The following is a 21,937-nucleotide window of genomic DNA, read 5'->3' on the forward strand; positions in this document are numbered from 1 at the left end:
GGGACGGGAGCGGCGGGGAGCTGCTCTGTGGCTTGCCGGGACAGGCAGCCGGCACCGCGGGGCTCCGGGCCTGGGTCCTCATCCGCAGGTAACGGCCGCCCGGCGGTTGCGTTGCTTCCGAAACACGAGTCCGTACCTGTCAGGGCGGGGACAGGGCGACGCCATTTTGTAGCCGGGCGGGGCGGGGCCGGGCTCGGCTCGGCTCTGACGCCGACTTCGAGGCGCGGGTCCCCCGGGGTTTCCCAGGTGGGCACTGGCTGAGGCCGTGGGGCTCGGAGCCGTGACAGGCGCGAGGGGAGACCTCCGTGTGGCGGAGAGGTGCTGGCAGGACCCTGCCTCGGGTCTGGAAGGAGACGTCTCGTTGTCGGCGTGCGAGAAATCTGCCCCGGGGCATAACCTCATTTCGTACCCCGTGGCCGTGAGGAGGGTCGGCCGTGTTAGCCTTGCTGCCGGCAGAGCCGTCGCTGCCCAGGCTCGGGGGAGAGCCGTCTCTGGGGCTGGAGAGCCGTGCCCGGGGGAGCCGGTGCGCCTCGCCGTGCTCCGCCCCTCGGGTTCCCGCCAAGCCCCTGAGGGGATGCCCGGCTGAGGGGATCTGGGGTCGCCTGAGGGGATCTGGGGTCGCCTGAGGGGATGCCCGGCTGAGGGGATCTGGGGTCGCCTGAGGGGATTTGGGGTCGGCTGAAGAGATGCCTGGCTGAGGGGATCTGAGGTCGCCTGAGGGGATCTGGGGTCACCTGAGGGGATGCCTGGTTCAGGGGATCTGGGGTCACCTGAGGGGATGCCCTGGTGAGGGGATCTGGGGTGGCCTGAGGGGATGCCCGGCTGAGGGGATCTGGGGTCGCCTGAGGGGATCTGGGGTCACCTGAGGGGATGCCTGGTTCAGGGGATCTGGGGTCGCCTGAGGGGACACCCTGGTGAGGGGATCTGGGGTGGCCTGAGGGGATGCCCACCTGAGGCTGAGATTGGGGGGTTGCAGGTGTGTTGTGGGGCCTCCCATGAAGGGCCTGTCCCGGTGGTGTCGAATGGGGAACAGTGTGTGGTTTGCTTCATGTTCCCTTCAGCCATCAGAGCAATGGCTGGTTTAGTACAGAAGTACATGTACCCAGCAAAAGGCTATTTCATCCAGATTCGGACTCTTCTTGTACACAAAAGCAAAGCGAGGAGAAATCCTGTGTCATAGCTATAAGCAATGATCTTACTAACATGGAGATGCATTTTTCTGAGCTAATCACTGGGGTGATCTGGAAAGACGTTAAAGTGCAACAGCTTTCCAAAATGAGATCTACTACTTTGGCTAAAATATCTGGATTACAGGAGCTTTATGTTGTATTAGGCTATGTACCACACTGGGATTATTTTATGCCAAAGCACATTATGCTTCTGTTTAATCTCCTTTGATGCCACGTAGAGCATCAGTTTATTCGGTCCTTTCCAAATATCAACAATCCTTTTCCTCAGCAAGAAAGGTGGCTCAGGCATTATGCCTTGGGAACAGCTGGGCAAAAGATGCATGTGAAAAGTGAATTCTGGTTTAGGGTAGATGATTTTGAAGAGGGAAAGTGTGTCTGAGCCGATTCATACTGCAGTAATGGAAAGACAGATTCATAGTTTTGAGCCCCTCGTGTGAAATGTCACATGGTGGGCTTGAATTTAATACCTTGAAGCCAGCTCTGAGTGTTGACATGGAGAGTCCTGCTGACAAATTACTGGATGCAGAATGCTTTTCATTCCAATCAGTGCTGGCTAACAGGATTTTTTGCAGAGCATGGGAAATGCCTCTAGGGGAAGCTTAAGCTTCCATTTTGATTGCTGTGCCCAACTCATCAAATTCTGGTGCTCCTGAGTTTGCTGTCAGGTTTTTGAGATCTTAAGACATATATTTTTCCAGGTTCCTGTGTGGGATGATTCTTCACTAAGAGTCTGAAGAACAACTCTGGTATTCTTGGGTTCTGGTGCTAAATAAATTTGACAGTGGGAGGCACACATTGTTACAAAGACAGAGCAGGCCATTAAAGTTCCCTTTCTTGATAGGCACACATTGTTACAAAGACAAAGCAGGCCATTAAAGTTCCGTTTCTTGATAATTAGACAAGATCTAAAACTCCACCTCAAGTGAAATGAAATGGTCAAGGAATCAGTGATTGAATGAGTTGCCTATACGTTTCTTTTTGGCTTGAAGTCTTGGGGAGGAATGTGTGTGAAACCTTTCTTCCTGCAAAGCAATAGGTAATAAAAATGCTTTTGGAAGTTAAAGAAATGTGTATGTAATACAATGGAGTGTCATCCATGGATTAGAGTGAAATTTCAACCCTCAGATCACTTGCTTAAAGAACTCAGCTATGTTTTAATACCCCAGGTGGATTAATTGAGTGTAGCAGTAGAAAATACAAGGTGCAGAACACAGGTTGAGCTTAATATTTCAGTACATTGTAGAGAAACTCAGGCATCTAGAAAATGGTGGATACTAAACCAGGGGATGCTAATTTGCAACGCAGTACTGTGGTATTTTCAGGCAGCTAATCAAAGCTGAATCAGAAAACAATCCAACTTAATACCAAAGAATTACCTACAAATAGAAACACAGGGAGCATCTTTTATTGTATTCAGCAAAGAGCTGGAGTATCTCACATTTCTTTCTAATCCTTTTTGCATGCTGTTAGGGGATGTTTCTTTTTCTGCAGACGTCTGATTAATCTTATGAGCATGAACAAGATTTTGAAGGCCTTGGAACGCACAAAGTGTTTCATCTTGGACTGGTGATTAGAACCGTAGATTCAGTTTTGCAGGTTGAAATTAAATTCCTCTGGAGTCATTTGCTCCCAGTAACAAGAAAAAAAAAATCACCAATAAAAGCATCTAATGGAATTTCTGAGCTTTGGAAGTAGCCTTATTACAGCATCCTTAGTACCCATGACCGAGGTTGATGGAGTGACACGTCTACTAGCTTTTATGAGTTGCATGTAGTTGTAGCATGGTCTGCATCAGAATGCCAGGGAGTTGCAAATTCTTTTGAGGTGTGCTTTTAGGAAGCCTCAGAACATCTTGTTCTGATGACATCTTCCTGCATGCTCTATTTCTGTGCAGATGGTGTTTATTGGTGCTTTTAGACATTCATTCTGCTGACTGCTTTTAAAACTGAAATGTTTTCAGGCCTTCTGAAACTATTATGAGAACAGGATAGGGAAGAATCTGCTCTCTTCAGCATCAGCTTTGTCCAAGTTACCATAGGGTTATCATATATCTTTTGGGTTGTATCTTTTAGCAGAATAACTGCAGGACTTTGCCTGATTCAGGTTAAACACTTGATTTACTATTTTTACATGGATTTACTGTTTTTACATGATTGCCATTTTTGCTTGCATGCTTGAGCTTCAGGTATTATCTTTGCTCATTTCAGGACTGCATCTGAATCGCAGTCCAGAAAGAAGAAACAGTCCTGTTGATTTAAGTTGACCATTTCTCTCTAAGATTAAGAACAAAGCCATGCCAGTGCTTTCAGAAGACTCAGGTAACTAATCTGCATGCTTTTAATGAGACCAGTGCTTGAAATCTTGGTGTATGTGTTTTCATAACAGGAAATTAATTCAGATTGGAGTTAAAGTAGAGTTAAGATAGTTCAAGTAGTTTTTGTAGCAGTTACCTGGAAGAACACAAGAAAAGTGGAGTATAAATGGTGAAAATGAATACAGTTAGTCAGATTTCAGGAAACACTGAGTTTCCTTAGAACTCTAGAGCCCTTGAATATGTAGAATCATTTAATTTGGAACAGATTCCTGTGGACAAACTTGGGCTTCTTAGGACAACTGGCTTCTGTGCATGCTTATTAAAGATCAACCTGCTGCTGAGCTCTGCTGCTTGCTGTACCACTTCTTTTTTTTTACTGAATAAGTGTTGGTAAACTTTCTTAATATTCTTCCTTTTGACCTTAAAAAACCTGATTCTATTCAAGGTGAACCAGCTAACCAGCTTCTCCAATATGCTACTCAGGGTGAAGTCATAGAGCAGAAGTGAGTTTGAGTCTCATGGATCCAAATGCACTCAGAAGTTTATGGTGAAAATAACCAAAGGAGCACATTTTAGCTCCCCTACTCCTCCTTTTTTACCTCCTCCCCCCACACTTTTTTATCTAACAGGAAAAACCTAATGTTTGTGCACTGTAAAATTGGGATATTAATGATTTAAATACTTTTTAGAAAACTAGCCACAAGGTTTGCTTCCATTGCAGTGGAACTGCACCAGTCCTTTCCTCTTCTGGTCACACCTGACTTCTGAGAGGTGCCTCAGAGGTAGGAAGAGTGGGATAAGACTTTTAAGCAAAGGTGCTCAGAAGTAAAGCTGGTAGTTGTGCAACAGAGGAGGTAGTTCAGTAATTTTGCAGTCTGCTGTGACACTCTTAGAGCTCAAAGTTTCTTATAGAGCTGGCTGTTCTAGAAACAAGGGGCAATTAAGCATGAAGGGAGAACTTTGTTGAGTGCTAGATCTTAAGCTGTATTTGCCACTAAGAAAGGAGCTTTACAAAAGGAGTGGAAGATAAGCACAAACCTCTCTGCAAACATAATAATGACCAAGATGATACCCAAGTAAATGGAGTTGATGTTGAGTCTGCAATAGAAGACCCCCAGGAGACAGGCTATCTACAAAGCTTTTGTCTTGAATTTCAATTCAGGATTGCATGAAACTTTGGCCCTCTTGACATCTCAGCTAAGACCTGATTCAAATCATAAAGAGGAAATGGGATTCCTAAGGGATGTCTTCAGTGAAAAGAGTCTGAGCTACCTGGTGAAGGTAAAAGTTCATTTACAAACATAACATTTTTCTTTTCAGGTTACTTATTCTCTATCCCTTGGATTTATCAACCATTTACTTTGCCAAAGCATTGTTATTGTTTTGTAGAGTTCTGTACTGACCAAAGCATGTCTTTAAGCACGAACATTAAGAACTGTTATTGAAAGTGAACACATTTTGCGCAGAAAACACCCATTTCTGCCTTCATTGCCAAAGTGGAGCTACAGTGCCCTGTAGCTAAAAGCAGTGTGAACTGGCTTCATTTTTTTTCACTTGCACTGATGAAGTCTTCACAGATTTTCTGTCTTTGATGCTAGCGTGGGCAAAAAACAAACTAAAACTCTTAATAAAACTAAAAAGTAACCCCAAGAGAGGTTATTTTAAAGATATTTCTCTCCTCAAATGGAACTACATGCCAGTGTAGGTATATTTAAGAAGTTTTGCATCTCTCTGTAGTAATATACCTGAAAAATCTCTTTCAGATTCATGAGAAGCTCCGTCATTATGAAAGACAGAGTCCAACTCCTGTTCTGCATAGTGCAGCAGGATTAGTTGAAGATGTGAGTAAAAATTCTTGCCTCTTTATTTTCTTCTTCTTTAAGCCAGCTTTTCTAACAAATCAGAGCTTTGCAGTTGTGTTATGGGGTGACATAGTTCTCATCTTCCCCAGCTCTCTTTGCAATCTGTTGTTTAGTTTCACTCAAGATTGATCAAGGAAAGGAGATCTCAGAAATATCATGTCATTAAATTGCTGAGTGAAGATGGACACAGGCAGGCAGAACAGAAGGAGTTAAATCCATTGCAAACCAAGCAGCGTTGGTGGTTTGAGTTGGAAGGGACCTTGAAATATCCTCTAGTCTAACTGCCCTTCCACCCTTCATTAGATCAGGTTGCTGAGAGCCCTGTCCAACCTGATGTTGAACATTTCTAGTGGTGGGGCACTCACAGCTTCTCTGGGCAACCTGTTCCAGCATCTTACCTCGTGGTAAAAAAATTCTGCCTTCTATCCAGTATAAATGTGCTCTCTTTCAGTTTAAAACTGCTACTCCTTGTCCTGACACTGCAGGTTTTCATAAAGAGCTTTTCTCTGTCTCTCTTTTAAGCCCCTTTTATAAATTGAGAGGCAGCAATAAAGTCTCTCTGGATCCTTCTCCAGGCTAAACAAAACTCAGAGCCTCCTTTCACTGGATAAATGTTCCAGCACTCAGATCATTTTGTGGTTTTATACAGAACTGTAAGACTTCCCTATCTAGAACTCAATACAGGGAGAAGAAATCTGTCCCTTCCTTCTCCTCCCTCTTTTCTCTGCTCCCTTCCAACCAGCCTAGTGCAAAAGTGCTTCCATTATTTCTTTCATCTTTTTTTTGAAGGCTTGAGACTTGAGAGCGTATTTTGGTATCTAGGCTTTGCAGGGGAACAAGGGAACTTGTGTTGCATGTTCCACGTGAGTAATGCTACCTGATTACAGAGAGAATGAAACTCTTTTTATCCTGGTACAAGCACATGAATGTTGTTTCACGTGTCACTTAAGGTTTCCATATAGAATTTGAAATTTCAGAACTCAATCCTGAAATTACATTGTCAGAATCACTTTTTAAATGTATGTTCTGGGCTCAGGATGCTGATTCCTGATTATGTCTTCCTTTGCTGTCTCATAACAGTAAAATAGGTGAAGAAGCTTTTATTTCTTTTAGGAGTCATGCATTATTGATTTGGGTTGGTTTAATCTGCTCACACTACTTGGGAGGATGCTGCAAGTTAGCAAACACTCACCAGAAAACATTCACTTGCAAATATATGATGGTGAACTTCTGTTTTGAGGTTGTTAATCTTTATTTTAAAGGTAATAGAAGAATTGCAGACTGCACCAGTGAATAATGAAGAAAAAGAGCTACTTCAGCTGTTGTCAACACCACATCTCAGGGTAAAAGACACACCAGAGACCTCTATGAAATTCTTTTACAGAATTCCAATAGAATGTCTTGTATGGGAAATGTTACATTGTGGAGTCTCTGAGAGAAAGGAAAAACCTCTCACTAAGTAGTTGTCTTCCACTGTGATTTTCTGCACAGTGGATTGAGAAGACACAATATAGGTCTTCCTTCCATATTGCACCATGATGTCTTCCCTGCCTTAGTTTTTTCTGGGGAAACAGAAATGAAAAGGACATAATTTCTCAGCTTTTTGCTTTCCATAGCCCATCTCCATTCTTTAAGCTAATTTAGGCTGAGCTTTGTTAATTCCTGGATTTACTTGAGATATTGGCAGACCATTCCATAGTTTGTCTCATGGGTAAGGTAATTACTGAATCTCATTTTAATTTATAGTGAATGTGGGAAGGGGAAGGTTTTAAATTTGCTGTAATATTGAAAAAATGAGAACTGGCAACTGCAGTATTACCCCACTACATTACTGTTTCTTATTTCCTTTATGCAGGCAATGCTTGTAGTCCATGACACAGTGGCACAGAAGAACTTTGACCCAGTCCTTCCACCTCTGCCTGACAACTTTGATGATGATTTTGATGAGGAATCAGTGAAAATAGTTCGGCTAGTGAAAAATAAAGAACCCTTGGTACATGTAACTCATAGAATCATAGAATGGTGGGGGTTGGAAGGGACATTTAGAGCTCATTCAGTCCAACCCCTCTGCTAAAGCAGCTCCCACCTAGATCAGATCACACAGGAATGTGTCCAGGTGGGGTCTGAAGAGCTCCAAGGAAGGAGCCTCCACACCCTCCCTGGGCAGCCTGGGCCAGGGCTCCCTCACCCCAACACTCAAACAGTTTGGCCTTGTGTTTCAATGGAGCTGTTTGTGTTCCAGCTTCATCCCACCACCCCTTGTCCTGTCACGGGATACAACAAAGTGCTGCCTCAACCTCCTGACACCCACCAGTGAGATCTTGGTCAATATGAATGAGCTCCCCCCTCAGTCTCCTCTTGTCCAGCCTGAGCAGCAGCCCCAGGGCCCACAGCCTTTCCTCAGCAGGAACATGCTCCAGTGCCCTGAGCATCTTGCTGGCCCTGTGCTGGCCTCTCTGCAGCACTTCCCTGTCCCTCTGCAGCTGGGGAGCCCACAACTGGCCCCAGGACTCCAGGTGAGGCCTCAGCACATGTGGCAGAGCAGAGCAAAGGGGAGCAGAAGCTCCCTGGCCCTGCTGCTGGATCCACACTCTGCTGGATGCCCCCAGGCTGCCATTGGCTTCTTGCCCACGAGGCCACGTTGCTGCTCATGGGCAGTTGATTCTTCCCCAGCAGTGCCAGCTCTGTCTCCTGGAGCTGCTCTCCAGCAGCTCACCCCCAGCCTGTGCTGCTGCAGGGGCTTGTTCCTCCCCAGCTGCAGGACTCTTCCCTTGCCCTTGGTGATCCTCAGCAGGTTCCTCTGTGCCCAGCTCTGCAGCTGGTTGAGATCTGTCTGACTGGCAGCACAGCCTCTGGGCAATCAGCCAGTGCTCCCAGTTTGATGCCATCAGGGAATGTGCTAAGGGTACACTCTGTCCCACCTCTAGTCACAACTCAACTCTAGTCAACAAAACCCTGTAGTGCAAAAGTGGTTTTGTGGGTATAAAGATTCAAAGACACAGAGAGAAAACTTGTCCTAAGAAATTCTGTTGTGCACCCTTGAGTAACTTTTATCACCACAATAGTGTAGGTAAGTGTAAGTACTGGGAAATTTAGGAGAAAGGTGTACACCTTCCCATAATCACATGACTTAGGCATAGGTGAAAGATGAATAATGTTGAAAGTCATCAAGGAGGAGGCCAAATTTTATGGAACTAATGAATTCCACTTCAAAAAGATGCAGGAGTTTATATGTTATTTCACTGCAAGCAAATTTCATATGCTTGTTTCTTGGGGCTTTTCTTTCAGGGAGCTACCATCAGAAGAGATGAGCATACAGGAGCTGTGATTGTTGCAAGGATCATGAGAGGTGGTGCAGCTGATCGCAGTGGTAAGTATCTGAAGAAAACGGTGTGAACTTGTGTTTGTCAACTGTTTGACAGTTTACAAAATGATACATACCTAGATAACCTCTAACTAAATCTGATAGGTTTTTATTCTAAACCCAGTCCTTTGGACACAGGTGTTTAATGCATATATAGAGTATTTTGTAAAAGAAAATACTACAGCCTATCAAAATCTTCATAGGCAGCTGTTAGATGTCAGGTCTGAATTCGGATGTAGGTTTACTGCATTTAGTGGAGGGAAGTGGACGTCGTTGCAAATCACCCCAATGAGCTTCAGAGTGGTAAAGGTCACTTCTGGAATTGCCTTTGTTATTTTAAAGGGAGATTACTCAATTGACAACCAAATTTCTGGTGTCTAGTGGCAGGAGCTTTCTGTGCATAGGCTGTCGGGATCTACAAGGTTAATTCATGCAATGTTTGACCTCCCATGTTCTAGAAGGTGATCATCCAGCTTCTATTAAATAAACTGGATTATAGACTTCAAGTCTCATGCACTTGTTTTTTCATAATAAACAAGTAATACAATCCCCAAATTAATGAATTATTGTGATGAGAAAAACCCTGTTATCTGATTACAATTTACTTCTTGATTTGGTATCATTCTTCAAATTGGTGCAACCTGATTAATGCAAAATGACTAGAACATGCACTTAGCATTTCTGTATTTCATCAGGAGTCTATTAATTTCATTAGATGTGTTTTTTCTCTAAAATAGCTGCTGGCAAAAAATGACAACAGAGGTAGGAGAGATAGATCTCAGCTTTAAAAGAATTTTTACCTTTAATCTAGTATCTTGGTTTCTTCAGTGTATCAGATGATGTTTTCTGTTTGTTTTACTGAGGAATTCTTTGATGTCAGTTAATGGTATGTAACATGAGTTAAATGAACTGGAGAAACAAACCTAAAACTTGTAAGGGCTTCTTCATGGCTTGTTAAAAAAACAACTCCATATTTCTTTCTGGGACTGTATAGCATTGATCTGACCGTTAATGGCCATGTCATTCCTGCCTTTATAGTCAGAAGCAATCCTGATTCGATCATCCTCATGAGGTTTTGAATTCTTAGTGCTGATTCAAGGATAGAAGCAGTGATTTCCAGAGGATCTTGACACGTTCTCTTGTCTTCATGTTGGTCTCCTTTGAGACTGTGCTGGATGAATTAAAAATGCCATATGGAATAAGGGCAGGAGACTTCAGAAGGTACTTGGAGGAGATCCATTAAGCTAGGGAAGGGAGGAGAGGATGTACATGCTGTTACTTTAGGTCAGATGTCAGAGGAATGATGCTTTCCAGTCTGTAGACTTTAGTTTACTACATTAATTTACTTTTCAGGTCTTGTCCACGTTGGAGATGAACTAAGAGAAGTCAATGGTATCACTGTCCTTCACAAACGGCCCGAAGAAATAAGCCAGATTTTGGTCTGTACTGATTTTCATGTCAAGATCTTTTCTCTTGGCTGATTTACTAGTTCCCATAGCTGATGAAAGTTAGCCATGAGTTTAAAATATGTGAAGAGCTAAAAGATACAATCCCTGCTTAAGGCTTTTTTCTTCTCCTGGTGGGTGAATCTTTTCCTTTTGACTTCAGAAACTTCTGCAAACTGAATCGGTACCAAGTAAGATACAAATATAAAGTTGAATGTTCCTTCATGCCTTATGACAAGCAAATTGCCAAGTAAAAGTGCATTGCAAGCAGATAAGCAGTTGATTCAGAATATGGTGTGTCAGGAAGCTGAAGAAAGTCTTGGCTGCGTGTCTAATAGAGCTGTCAGGCTGTTCTTTACCAGCAACTTCTGGTAGTGACATCAACAAGTTCTTGCTTCAATCTTCTCTGACATTAATGCCCACAAATCCTGGTGGAAAGTGTTTTAGCTCTTAGACTTGTTCCTACTCCCCTCTTGTGGCTTGGCTCCTCCTTGTCTTGGTGTGGAGTGGAGTTGAATTAGGGATACAGTGATAAGAATGGCAGCACTAGAGGACTGAAGTGTCTGTCATTGGTTCCATCACTTAATCTGCATTCAGTTGAATATAATCCTGAGTAAGGAGAATAACTGCTTTTAACTTTAAAGGGGAGGATCAAAACAGTGTTTTGAAATACTGTGTAAAGTTTTTATTTGTGAAGACCCTGGGGTGTTGTTAATGTATCTCATTTTAAGCGCATGCAGTGTAATAGTTTACTATTTCCTAGTTATTGTTGTTTATTTTTTGAAGAAGAGTTAGAAACGTTTCTCCAAGCTGGTTGTCCAGGTTTTTAGTCCATGCAGAATAGCAGGCTTCTGTAGGAACAAGTTAATCTAATCCAAAATGAAGCCTCTAAAGTAGATCAGATAAACCTGTTCTATTTCCAAAGCATCCAGAAGTGCTTTTTAATTTACTATAACTAAGAATTGATATTTACTAACAAAGATTTTTAAGAGTGAAGGTAGGTGTTTACTTTGTAGGTGGTTACAGTTTGACCCTAACCAGTTAGCCACTGTGTGGGGAAAAGTTAGTGTTGTACTAAAAAGCTCACAGAAGCATTTAATGCCCTGATACAAGTTGCTTAAAAGCAAATGAAGGAATTTTAATGCAAGTCTTACTGCCTTCTAGCCAAGTACCTACCGTGAATGTCTCCATGGGGAAGACAAAGTCGTGGAGGGTTCATTGAACATCACGATAGTCTCTGTAATGAAGTTCAGTAGTGGATTAGCTTGGACTGTTAAAGTTCTAAATAGCCTGCATGTGTCTTTGTCCTGCTTTCAAAGTCAAAACCATTTTCCTCCTTTTTTCAGGCTCAATCTCAGGGATCAATAACATTAAAAATAATCCCAGCCATCAAAGAAGAAGATCGTCTGAAAGACAGCAAGGTATGCAACTTGGGGAAAAGAACTGAGGTGTATGTTTCCATATTTATGCAATCCTGGTATCTCTGTAAATGCAAGATTCCAGCTGTTTCGGTGAAGACTGTTACAGACCCATAGTTCAACTAAAAAAGGTAATGGAGCAGTTTCTTGTGACATGCAGTACCCTTTTCTTCAGGAGAATTACCTACATGGCTTCTCCATTGTGTTGCCAACATTCTTTCATAGTATTTCTGAAATCTGGCCTCCTCTCTCTGTTCAATTCATTGAAACTGGTGTTCCTCCCAGTCTCCTCTTGGCATGACAGCTCCTATCAGTCCATTATCTCTGGGCGTTTTGCCACTCACTTGAGTCAAAACAGGCCTATTTGCAAACAGCTGCATTTATCATTTGACCCCATTAGCCCCCTAGCAAACATCAACATGCCTCCCTGAGTGCTTCATTTGCCCTCCTTCATCACCAATGACTTAGTGCTCAACTAGCCACTTAAAGGATTCCTCAGTCAGCATCTATTTCTGCTTCTCTGCTCCCAGCTGCTAAATTTGGCCTTGAAGCCCTGCAAATCACTTTTCAAAGTAGTTCTACTTTGATGTGGTAAATAGTGGTAAGATACAAATTTGAAACTGAATAGTAGATTTCAGTGCCTTATAGGAACATTTATAATTCCTCAACTTTGCCAAAAATCCCGTTTCTGTTCTTTTCCTTTCATTTATTTCCCCTTCATCTCTTGCATTTTCTACTTACATAGACTGTGAGCTGTTTCTCTTGGGACTTTGAGTCTCATATTCTACAATGCAAATACACAATGACTGTCTATATTCTTGAAAGTTAACTTCTTTTTCTACAAAAGTAAGTCAAAACACAGATGCAGCTTGCTAGGTTTCGGTATTTTTGAGTACTATGAAGACTATAGATGGCCAGCAGTGTAAGCATTAGGGAAACTTTTTAAAGGTGGACTTGGGTAACTACAGGCTGGTCAGCCTCACCTCCATCCCTGGAAAGGTGATAGAACAACTTATCCTGGCTGCTGTCTCCAGGCATTTAAAGGACAGGGTGGTCATTAGGAACGGTCAGTATGGTTTTACCAAAGGAAAGTCATGTTTGACCAACCTGACAGGCTTTTCTGAAGATGTAACCAGGTGCATGGATGGTGGTAGTGCACTGGATGTGGTATGTCTGGATTTCAGTAAAGCATTTGACACCCTCTGCTACAGAATCCTCTCAGCAAAACTAGGAAGGTGTGGGCTGGATGGTCAGGGAGTGAGGTGGGTTGTGAACTGATTGAAGGGAAGAAGGCAAAGAGCTGTGATCAATGGGGCAGGGTCTGGTTGGAGGCCTGTATCCAGTGGAGTCCCTCAGCGGTTGGTGCTGGGACTGGTGCTGGTCAATCTATTAATGAATGACCTTGCTGAGGGAACAGAGGCACTGGCAGCAAGTTTGCTGATGATACTGAACTGGGGGCAGTGGCTGACACCCCAGAGGCTGTGCTGCCATTCAACCAGCCCTGCACAGGCTGCAGGCTTGGGCAGAGAGACATCCAATGACATTCAGCAAGGGCAAGTGCACAGTCTGGCATCTGGGAAAGAACAAGCCCATGTAGCAGCACAGGCTGGGGAATGAAGTGTTAGAGAGCAGGGCAGGGGAAAGGGAGCTGGGGGTGCTGGTGGGCAGCAGCATGAGCAGGAGCCAGCAACGTGGCCTCGTGGCCAAGAAGGCCAATGGCAGCCTGGGCTGGATGAGAAGGGCTGTGGGCAGGAGGTGCAGAGAGGTTCTGCTCCCCCTCTGCACTGCCCTCCTGAGCCTGCAGCTGGAAGATTGTGGCCAGTGCTGGGCCCCTCAGTTGCAGAAGGACAGGGAGCTGCTGGAGAGAGTTGAGTGCAGGGCCACAGAGATGCTGAAGGGAGTGGAGCATCTGCCTTGTGCTGAAAGGCTGAGGGAGCTGGGGCTCTGCAGCTGGGAGAAGAGGAGCCTGAGGAGTGAGCTCATTCATGTTCCAAATGCATCAAGGGTGGGTGTGAGGAGGCTGGAGCCAGGCTGTGCTCAGGGATGGGCAGTGACAGGACAAGGGGCAATGGGGACAAGCTGGAACAGAAGAGGTTCCAAAGCAACACAAAGCAGAATTTGTTCCCTGCTGAGGTGAGGGAGCACTGGCAGGGGCTGCCCAGATGGGCTGTGGAGGCTCCTTGTCTGGAGCCATCCCAACCCCAGCTGGATGAGTCCCTGTGTGCCCTGCTCTAGGTGGTGCTGCTCTGGCAGGGGGGTTGCACTGGATGAGCTTTCAAAGTCCCTTCCAACCCTTCAGATTCTGTGATTCTGTGTGAAATTCCAAGTAGGACAAGAGGAGAAGATGTGTTATTTTCTTTTGAAGGTGTTTATGAGGGCGCTTTTCTGCTATAATCCCAAAGAAGACAGAGCCATTCCTTGCCAGGAGGCTGGGCTACCATTCAAGAGACGACATGTCCTAGAAGTTGTAAGCCAAGATGACCCCACGTGGTGGCAAGCAAAACGCGTTGGAGATACCAACCTCAGAGCAGGCTTGATCCCTTCAAAACAATTCCAAGAAAGGTTTGTCAATAAAGATTACAGATTTTTTCCCACACATATAGTGTCACACTGCTTTTTGTGCTGCTTTTTTTTCCCCCACAGGCATGGAAGGTAGGATCATGACAGGGTGAATACCAGATGCTTAGAGGAAACATTCCACTTGTAGAATAAAGCTTTGCTTGGCTAGTTTGCCATTGACTTGTGCTTGCACAGAAGCAACTTGCTAAACAAACACATACAAGATGAAATGTGGAATATCTCTCAGCTTAAAGAGACACTTTCACGTGCTTCTACTTCCACAATGTAAGAGGAAATAGTTTTATTGCAACACTTTTGAATTTATGCCTGAAGTAGTAGTAAAAACGGCATATCTGATCTTTTTTCTGGCTCCTAAGGGAGTATTTTGCTTGCAGCTGGGTACCTTCTGGTGCTTGAAGCTACTCTGTTCTCACAGAGATGCTGTGTATCTTCTAAAGCAAAAATATCCCTCTTGTATTTAAAATACAGAAGTCTTCCATTTAAGAGGAAATCTCATTGAGGACACTGGTTTCATGGTGTGATATTTTACTCCATATTACTGGATGTGTTGACTTTGGACTGTAGATGTAGAAAAGGCTGAGTATCTAAAAAGTAAACAAGCCTGATTCTATTGCTGGCCTCCAAAATTTGCATAAGGTTTTTAACAGAGGACTTCACTATTTGAATTCTCCTTTGAAATGCTAAGCAAATTCTGCCTGAACAGCTGTATCCCTCTATTTTATCTTGTATTTTTCTCAGCTGTAAACTACATTTTAATGTTTGCAAGAATAGAGAAATTCTTTCAGTGTCTCTTTCCCCTGAGTAACTGTGTAAATATCTCCAAAAAGTCACCTGGGAAGAAAATGTGATTTCCTTTGCCAACAGTTGAGGGGTTTCTTGGGGACTGGATTTTTGTGCTGGGTTGTTGGGTGGGTTTTAGAGTGTGGGAGTTGGGTTTTTCTGAGCAGACTCAAGACTGGGAGATTAGAAGTTGAGCTCTGGTTTATGATTTTAAGACTTCAGAAGGTTTTACTTGGTACTCTGTTCTTACATTTTCACCCAAGCTGAGTAACTTGGTTTGTTTACTAGTAAGTGATAGAAAACTCCAAACTGATCTGGAAGGCAGTGGATCATTTCTTAGTGTCTATAGCTCTAATAATCATGTTGGACAAAAAAGTTACCTACTTTGGAGTTCTCCTTGAGGTCAGTAGTTGTAGGATGGTGGCAGACATGGATTTTACTCACCCCTAAACATTACAAAGAGAGGTTGGATTCTCAGTGGAATTAGATCAAATAGAATGAGAGTAGAATAGTTGTTGTGTTCTTAGTCTTGCAAAGAAGATTAAATGGGGAAAAGGAAATAGAAAACAGATTATATTCCTAAAAGTAACATGCTTTTGATTTCTGTGCTCTGATGGATGAAAGCCTAAAATAGTTTAGAATCTTCTCTCTAGTCACTTCCCAGTAACAATCTGGGACCATCAAAGACTTAAATCAGAGCTATCTGATATTTTTCAAGGGAAAGCACACATTCCTGAATGTCAATGTTCCAGGTATAACATGCTAGAAATTCTTTACAATTCTGAGCTTGGATGGTTAAAACAGACTTATTTTCTGTTTAGACGATTGACTTACAGAAGAACAATAGGCACTCTGCAGAATCCCAGAGCTGTGAAGAAACCATTGTGTAAGTCTCTTCTGTTCCTTCAGTGATGCCTTGGTTGATACCAGCTTCTCAGTGTTTTTCTGCTATTTCAGTAATGATGGGTTGGAATAGGTTGAGTGTAATTTGTCACTGATTGATGTGCATGCATGCAAGCTGCCACATGAGAGGGTTTGTGTTTTAAGCTTTATCCAGTGTTGCTAGTGCTTCTTGTTTTCCTCTTTTCCTACTCTCAAGAACATGAGGCCTCACACATTGTTTAGATGCTTTAACATTTGCTAGTGTTCACATTTTTTTCTATGATTTGAAACTTGAAAGCTGCAAAAATAAGGCATTTAACACTGTTTCCCACAGTGTTCTCTTAGAAAAACTGTCTGTTCTTGGCTTGGATGGGCACACACTTTTCTGGGTGAAATGCTGGTGAGATGGTCGAGTCCAAAGAGTCGTGGTCAGTGGAGTTAAATCCAGTTGGGGCTGGTCATGAGTGGTGTCCCCCAGAGCTCAGTGCTGGGGCCACTCCTGGTTAACATCTTTATCAATGATCTGGATGAGGGCATCCCGTCCACCCTTAGCAAGTTTGCAGCTGACACCAAGCTGGGTGCAAATGTGGATCTGCCTGAGAGCAGGGAAGATTTACAGAGAGATCCACACAGGCTGGATGGCTGGGCCAAGGCCAGTGCCATGAGTTTCGAGGCCAAGGGCTGGGTCCTGCCCTTGGGCCACAACAACCCCCAGCAGAGCTACAGGTTTGGGGAGGAGTGGCTGGAAAGCTGCCAGGCACACAGGGACCTGGCAATGTTGGCTGAACAGGAGCCAGCAACATGGCCAAGAAGGCCAAGGGCATCCTGGCCTGGCTCAGGAACAGAGCTGTCAGCAGGAGCAGGGAGTTGATCATTCCCTGCACTCACCTTTGCTGAGGCTGCACCTCGAATCCTGTGTCCAGTTCTGGGCCCCTCTCTACCAGAAGGACATGGAGGTGCTGCAGAGGATCCAGAGCTGGGCTACCAAGCTGGGAAAGGATTTGGAGCACATCTCAGCTGAAGAAGGGCTGAGGGATCTGGGGCTGTTGAACCTGGAGAAAGAAGGCTCAGGGGAGACCTTCTCACTCTGCAACAACCTGAAAGGCAGCTGCAGCCAGGTGGGGGTTGGTCAGTTCTTCCTGGTAATAAGCAACAGAACAAGAGGAAACGGCCTCAGGTTGTGCCAGGGGAGGTTCATACTGGATGTGAGGAGGAATTGCTTTGGTGCCAGGGCTGTCAGGCACTGGAACAGCTGCCCAGGGAGGTGCTGGAGTCCCTGTCCCTGGAGGGGTTTCAGAGCTGGGTGGATGCTGCACTGAGCGCAATGGGCTGGTGGGTGATGGGGCTGGGACAGAGGCTGCACCCCATGAGCTGAAACGGCTCTTCCAGCTGAAACCATTCTGTGATTCTAACTTTCCTTTCTGTTGCCTCTAATTTAACTCACTCATTTGCCAGTCTTTTAATATCATACCAACTCTGCCTTTCATGCTAACTCCAGATGATCAGTCTTCTGATAAAGGTAGGTACTCTCCTAACTCATATCTGTCTGAATACAACCAATGGCTTTTCTAAAGTGCTTGCTAAGCCCCCAGGCAAAGGGAATGGTAGATATAACTCGTTCCTACAGCAGTTTTTACCTCATTTATTATTTAAACTAATTTCGTTTGGATTGATGACTTAATTAATGGTTACTTCCAAATTCACTGCTGAGTCAAGAGACAAGGTTTGTGTCTTCCTTGAGAATAATATTCCAAGTATTGATATTCCATCAGCTTCATTGAAAGAACTAATCATATTCTATAATTAGCTGGCTGTGACTGGTAGACCTTATTAAAGCCTGAATGTAAAACTAGACCTTCAACAACAGAAAATAGCCCTGATCTTAGCTATGATTAACCATATATTGCTACTGATATCTTCAGTTAATGTAGGCAGAATGTTTTATGAGTACCCATTGACATTGCTCGATTACATACCTGCATGCAAGGAAAAAACCCAAAGCTCTCTGTCTGGATTGCTGCATTTTGTTAAAGGTTTAAGCTGTGTTTAATTTTGCCTGTAGCTGGCTTTGTCCCAGAACTGTACACCTCCTCTTTAAAATGTTCTGTGGCTATTGCAGGGCACAGGTGCTTACATTTTAACAAGCCAGTAGCCTTCTTTCAGGAGGTATGAGATCTTGCTGTTTGTCTTAGAACTGCAGTATAATGATTTGCAGTTAAGTCTCATGGTTCTATTTTGCATACTTTTTAGAGGCCTTGGAGGTGATCGTAGTTTGAGGAGGGGTAGGATGGCTTTTTAAACGTAGATTTACATATTATCTTACATGCATATGGAAAATGCATCATTTTTTTACCTTTTTAAGAAAGAATTAATGAGCATTAATCACTTAACTTAGTGAAAACAAAGAGCTCATATTTCAGACACCTCTGATTGTCTCTTTGCAAGCCCCAATGATACTGAAATGTCCTGAGAGACAACGTTCTTACCCAATCATACCCATTTATAAAGCCATACATGAAAAAAAAGCTCTGTGTTTGTCTTCTGTTTTACTTAGTCTGAATATTACACTTTCAGCAGAAGCACTGCTCAAATGTAATAAATACCAAAGGGCAAAAATAGTGGGAACTGTAAATGGAGAGAGGTAAAATTCTGGTGCTCAATATCGACATCAAAGACATTTTCAAGTTTAAACCACTGTCGTATCGTTTGTGTTATAAAATCATGTGCATGTAATGCAGGATGTAAAACTTCTTCTTTCCCCAATAAGCCAGACATGTCCCTCTTACTCTTTTCCCCTGTGCTCTTACCCACCCCTTCCTGTTTTCAATTTACAGAAGACTGTGACTGTGAAGGATATTTCAACGGACAGTATATAGGTGAGAAACCAAAATCTCTTTCCTCCTCAACTCTAAAACTAACCTGAAACAACAACAAACCTCTCACCCCAAATTAAAACAGAAAACCAAGCTCATTTACATTAATTACTCATACATTCATCAACCAGACGATTTGTGTATAAGGCCTAATTGGACTTTGGCATAGACAGCACTTGGCAACTGAAGGTGTTTCATGGGGGGGATTATTGTAGGTTGGATGCTTGGTTTTCTATCTGATGTCCACTGATCTATAAAAACCATGGGTGAGTAACTACTATTCAAAGACAGAGTAACTTCTAGCTGGAAGATTTAGGGAGACATGGTTTAATATCTCTTTTGTTTTCCTCTACAGCAGGTTTACGGAGGAGCTTTAGATTAAGTCGGAAAGAGAAGGAGAACAGCCTGAATGATGGAAAGCAAGCAGAGCAGACAGACGCAGCAGAGTTCCTGACCTATGAAGAAGTCACAAAGTATCAGCAGCAGCCTGGTGAACAGCAGAGGCTGGTGGTGTTGATTGGTAAGATCACAATTGATTAAAATTTCACAGAATCACAGAATCTCAGGGGCTGGAAGGAACCTTAAAAACTCATCCAGTGCAACCCCCCTGCCAGAGCAGCACCACCTAGAGCAGGGCACACAGGAACTCATCCAGCTGGGGTTGGGATGGCTCCAGACAAGGAGCCTCCACAGCCCATCTGGGCAGCCCCTGCCAGTGCTCCCTCACCTCAACAGGGAACAAATTCGTCCTTCTGTTTCTTTGGAACCTCTTCTGTTGCAGCTTGTCCCCATTGCCCCTTGTGCTGTCATTGACCATCCCTGAGCACAGCCTGGCTCCAGCCTCCTCACACCCACCCTTGATGCATTTGGAACATGAATGAGCTCAGCCCTCAGGCTCCTCTTCTCCCAGCTGCAGAGCCCCAGCTCCCTCAGCCTTTCAGCACAAGGCAGATGCTCCACTCCCTTCAGGATCTCTGTGGCCCTGCACTCAACTCTCTCCAGCAGCTCCCTGTCCTTCTGCAACTGAGGGGCCCAGCACTGGCCACAATCTTCCAGCTGCAGGCTCAGGAGGGCAGAGCAGAGGGGGAGCAGAAGCTCTCTGCACCTCCTGCCCACAGCCCTTGTCATCCAGCCCAGGCTGCCATTGGCCTTCTTGGTCACGAGGCCACGTTGCTGGCTCCTGCTCATGCTGCTGCCCACCAGCACCCCCAGCTCCCTTTCCCCTGCCCTGCTCTCTAACACTTCATTCCCCAGCCTGTGCTGCTACATGGGCTTGTTCTTTCCCAGATGCCAGACTCTGCACTTGCCCTTGCTGAATGTCATTGGATGTCTCTCTGCCCAAGCCTGCAGCCTGTGCAGGGCTGGTTGAATGGCAGCACAGCCTCTGTGGTGTCAGCCACTGCCCCCAGTTCAGTATCATCAGCAAACTTGCTGCCAGTGCCTCTGCTCCCTCAGCAAGGTCATTAGTGAATAGATTGACCAGCATTAGTCCCAGCACCGACCCCTGAGGGACTCCACTGATACAGGCCTCCAACCAGACCCTGCCCCATTGATCACAGCTCTCTGCCTTCTTCCCTTCAACTGGTTCATAGTCCAGCTCACTACCTGACCATGCAGCCCACACCTTCCTAGTCTTGCTGCCAGGATGCTGTGGGAGAGGGTGTCAAATTTATCAGTGTTATCTCCCTCTTCCCTTATGGCCTGCAACCCAGGAAGGTTTCTTTAAAGCCTTCAGTTTCTGATGGTTTTTCTTTAAAGGTTTTGTCAGAAGTTGTTCTTTTAAGTGCTATTTAAAACAAACAAGCAAACAACCAAACAAAAGCCCCCAAAACAACCAAACCCTTCTAACAGTAATGATTCAGGACTATTTATCATTTTTTATATTCCCTTTCCATTAGTTCTCACTCACACATGTGCAGATTTATGTTGTCAGAAAGGCAGGTGTTAGAATTAGTTAACAGAACTTTGTATGCAGTTTAAATTCTGGTTGCTTAACTGCTTTATGTTAAGCCAGTTTCCCAGGATGTCCTTGAAATCAAGAATATCTCATCAAACTGACTGCTAAGGTTACAGATTTTCTGACTTAGTGCCTGACAAATGTTTGTCCAACAGCTGTTCAAGGATTCCATTTGTTCCTGAAGGTGTTCTTCAAAGCAGAAGGTCATGAGGTCTCTCATGAACAAAGTTTCTTCAAGCACACTTCTGTGTCATATTGTTTGTATGGAACTTGAGAGTATTTTCTTTGCACCATTTAATTCCACACAGATACCTGTCAGTCACTTCTATTCTATTAGGTTGTTTGGGGGCCAGATTAAGTGAGCTCAAGCAGAAGGTTGTGTCAGAGAACCCACAGGAATACGGTGTTGCAGTTCCACGTGAGTCAAATCTACTGACTTTTGGATGTTGTCACTTCATTCCAGAAATCCTTTCTATGAGCATAGTCCTAGATGCATTGATGAATGATCATTGGTGTTTTGACTTTGTTTTTCTCAATGTGACATGCTGTGTTTTGTCCTTGATAACTGAATAGATACCACATAACATGGCACATACACATTCTGTCCACTCACATTCTGTTTTCTCAGTGTCCATTAAAAAAGTTGAGAAACTGACTACAGGGAGAAAAAAATAACGATTGTAATTGCGAGGGGGGAAAAACGAGTATCTTTCAGCCAAACATTCTGTGTGTTTAAAAGAGGATGATTTTTCCTCAGGCTATCATACTACCTAAAATAAAAGTAAATAGCAATAAACCAAGTCAAAATTCTTATGAGATGTTGAATTCTGTAGCATATCTAGGCTTTTCCAACAGCCAATCAAAGAATGGTGGAGTTGGAAGGGACCTTTAGAGCTCATCCAGTTCAACAACTCCCTTGCTAAAGCAGCTCCCACCTAGATCAGATCACACAGAAACGTGTCCAGGTGGGTCTTGAAGAGCTCCAAGGAAGGAGCCTCCACACCCTCCCTGGGCAGCCTGGGCCAGGGCTCCCTCACTGAAACACTGACAGAGATTTTTCATATATTTAAGCGGAACTGTTTGTGTTCCAGCTTCATCCCATCACCCCTTGTCCTGTCACTGGATATAATAGAAAATAGCATTGCCCCAACCTCCTGATGCCCACCATTTAGATCTTGGTCAATATTAGTGAGATTCCCCCCTCAGTCTCCTCTCTCCAAGCTAAACAGCCCCAGGGCCCACAGCCTTTCCTCAGCAGGAACATGCTCCAGT

The 21,937-nt window shown here is 44.1% G+C and overlaps 1 protein-coding gene across 1 annotated transcript in view; it reads left to right on the plus strand.

The window, feature by feature from the left end:
• The window catches only part of MPP3 (MAGUK p55 scaffold protein 3), a 27,111-nt gene continuing 5,174 nt past the window's right edge, over positions 1 to 21,937 (plus strand). The window contains exons 1-15 of the mRNA XM_062017161.1: positions 1 to 88; positions 3,398 to 3,508; positions 4,667 to 4,785; positions 5,268 to 5,345; positions 6,629 to 6,709; positions 7,222 to 7,359; positions 8,655 to 8,736; positions 10,084 to 10,169; positions 11,522 to 11,596; positions 13,959 to 14,155; positions 15,775 to 15,839; positions 17,334 to 17,354; positions 18,670 to 18,711; positions 19,064 to 19,228; positions 21,003 to 21,083. Of these exons, the coding sequence (XP_061873145.1) occupies positions 3,484 to 3,508; positions 4,667 to 4,785; positions 5,268 to 5,345; positions 6,629 to 6,709; positions 7,222 to 7,359; positions 8,655 to 8,736; positions 10,084 to 10,169; positions 11,522 to 11,596; positions 13,959 to 14,155; positions 15,775 to 15,839; positions 17,334 to 17,354; positions 18,670 to 18,711; positions 19,064 to 19,228; positions 21,003 to 21,083 (1,255 nt within the window). The 5' untranslated portion in view covers positions 1 to 88; positions 3,398 to 3,483. The remainder of the gene's footprint in view (positions 89 to 3,397; positions 3,509 to 4,666; positions 4,786 to 5,267; positions 5,346 to 6,628; positions 6,710 to 7,221; positions 7,360 to 8,654; positions 8,737 to 10,083; positions 10,170 to 11,521; positions 11,597 to 13,958; positions 14,156 to 15,774; positions 15,840 to 17,333; positions 17,355 to 18,669; positions 18,712 to 19,063; positions 19,229 to 21,002; positions 21,084 to 21,937) is intronic.

Source organism: Colius striatus, chromosome Z, assembly GCF_028858725.1.
Source record: "Colius striatus isolate bColStr4 chromosome Z, bColStr4.1.hap1, whole genome shotgun sequence".
NCBI classification, from domain to species: domain Eukaryota; kingdom Metazoa; phylum Chordata; class Aves; order Coliiformes; family Coliidae; genus Colius; species Colius striatus.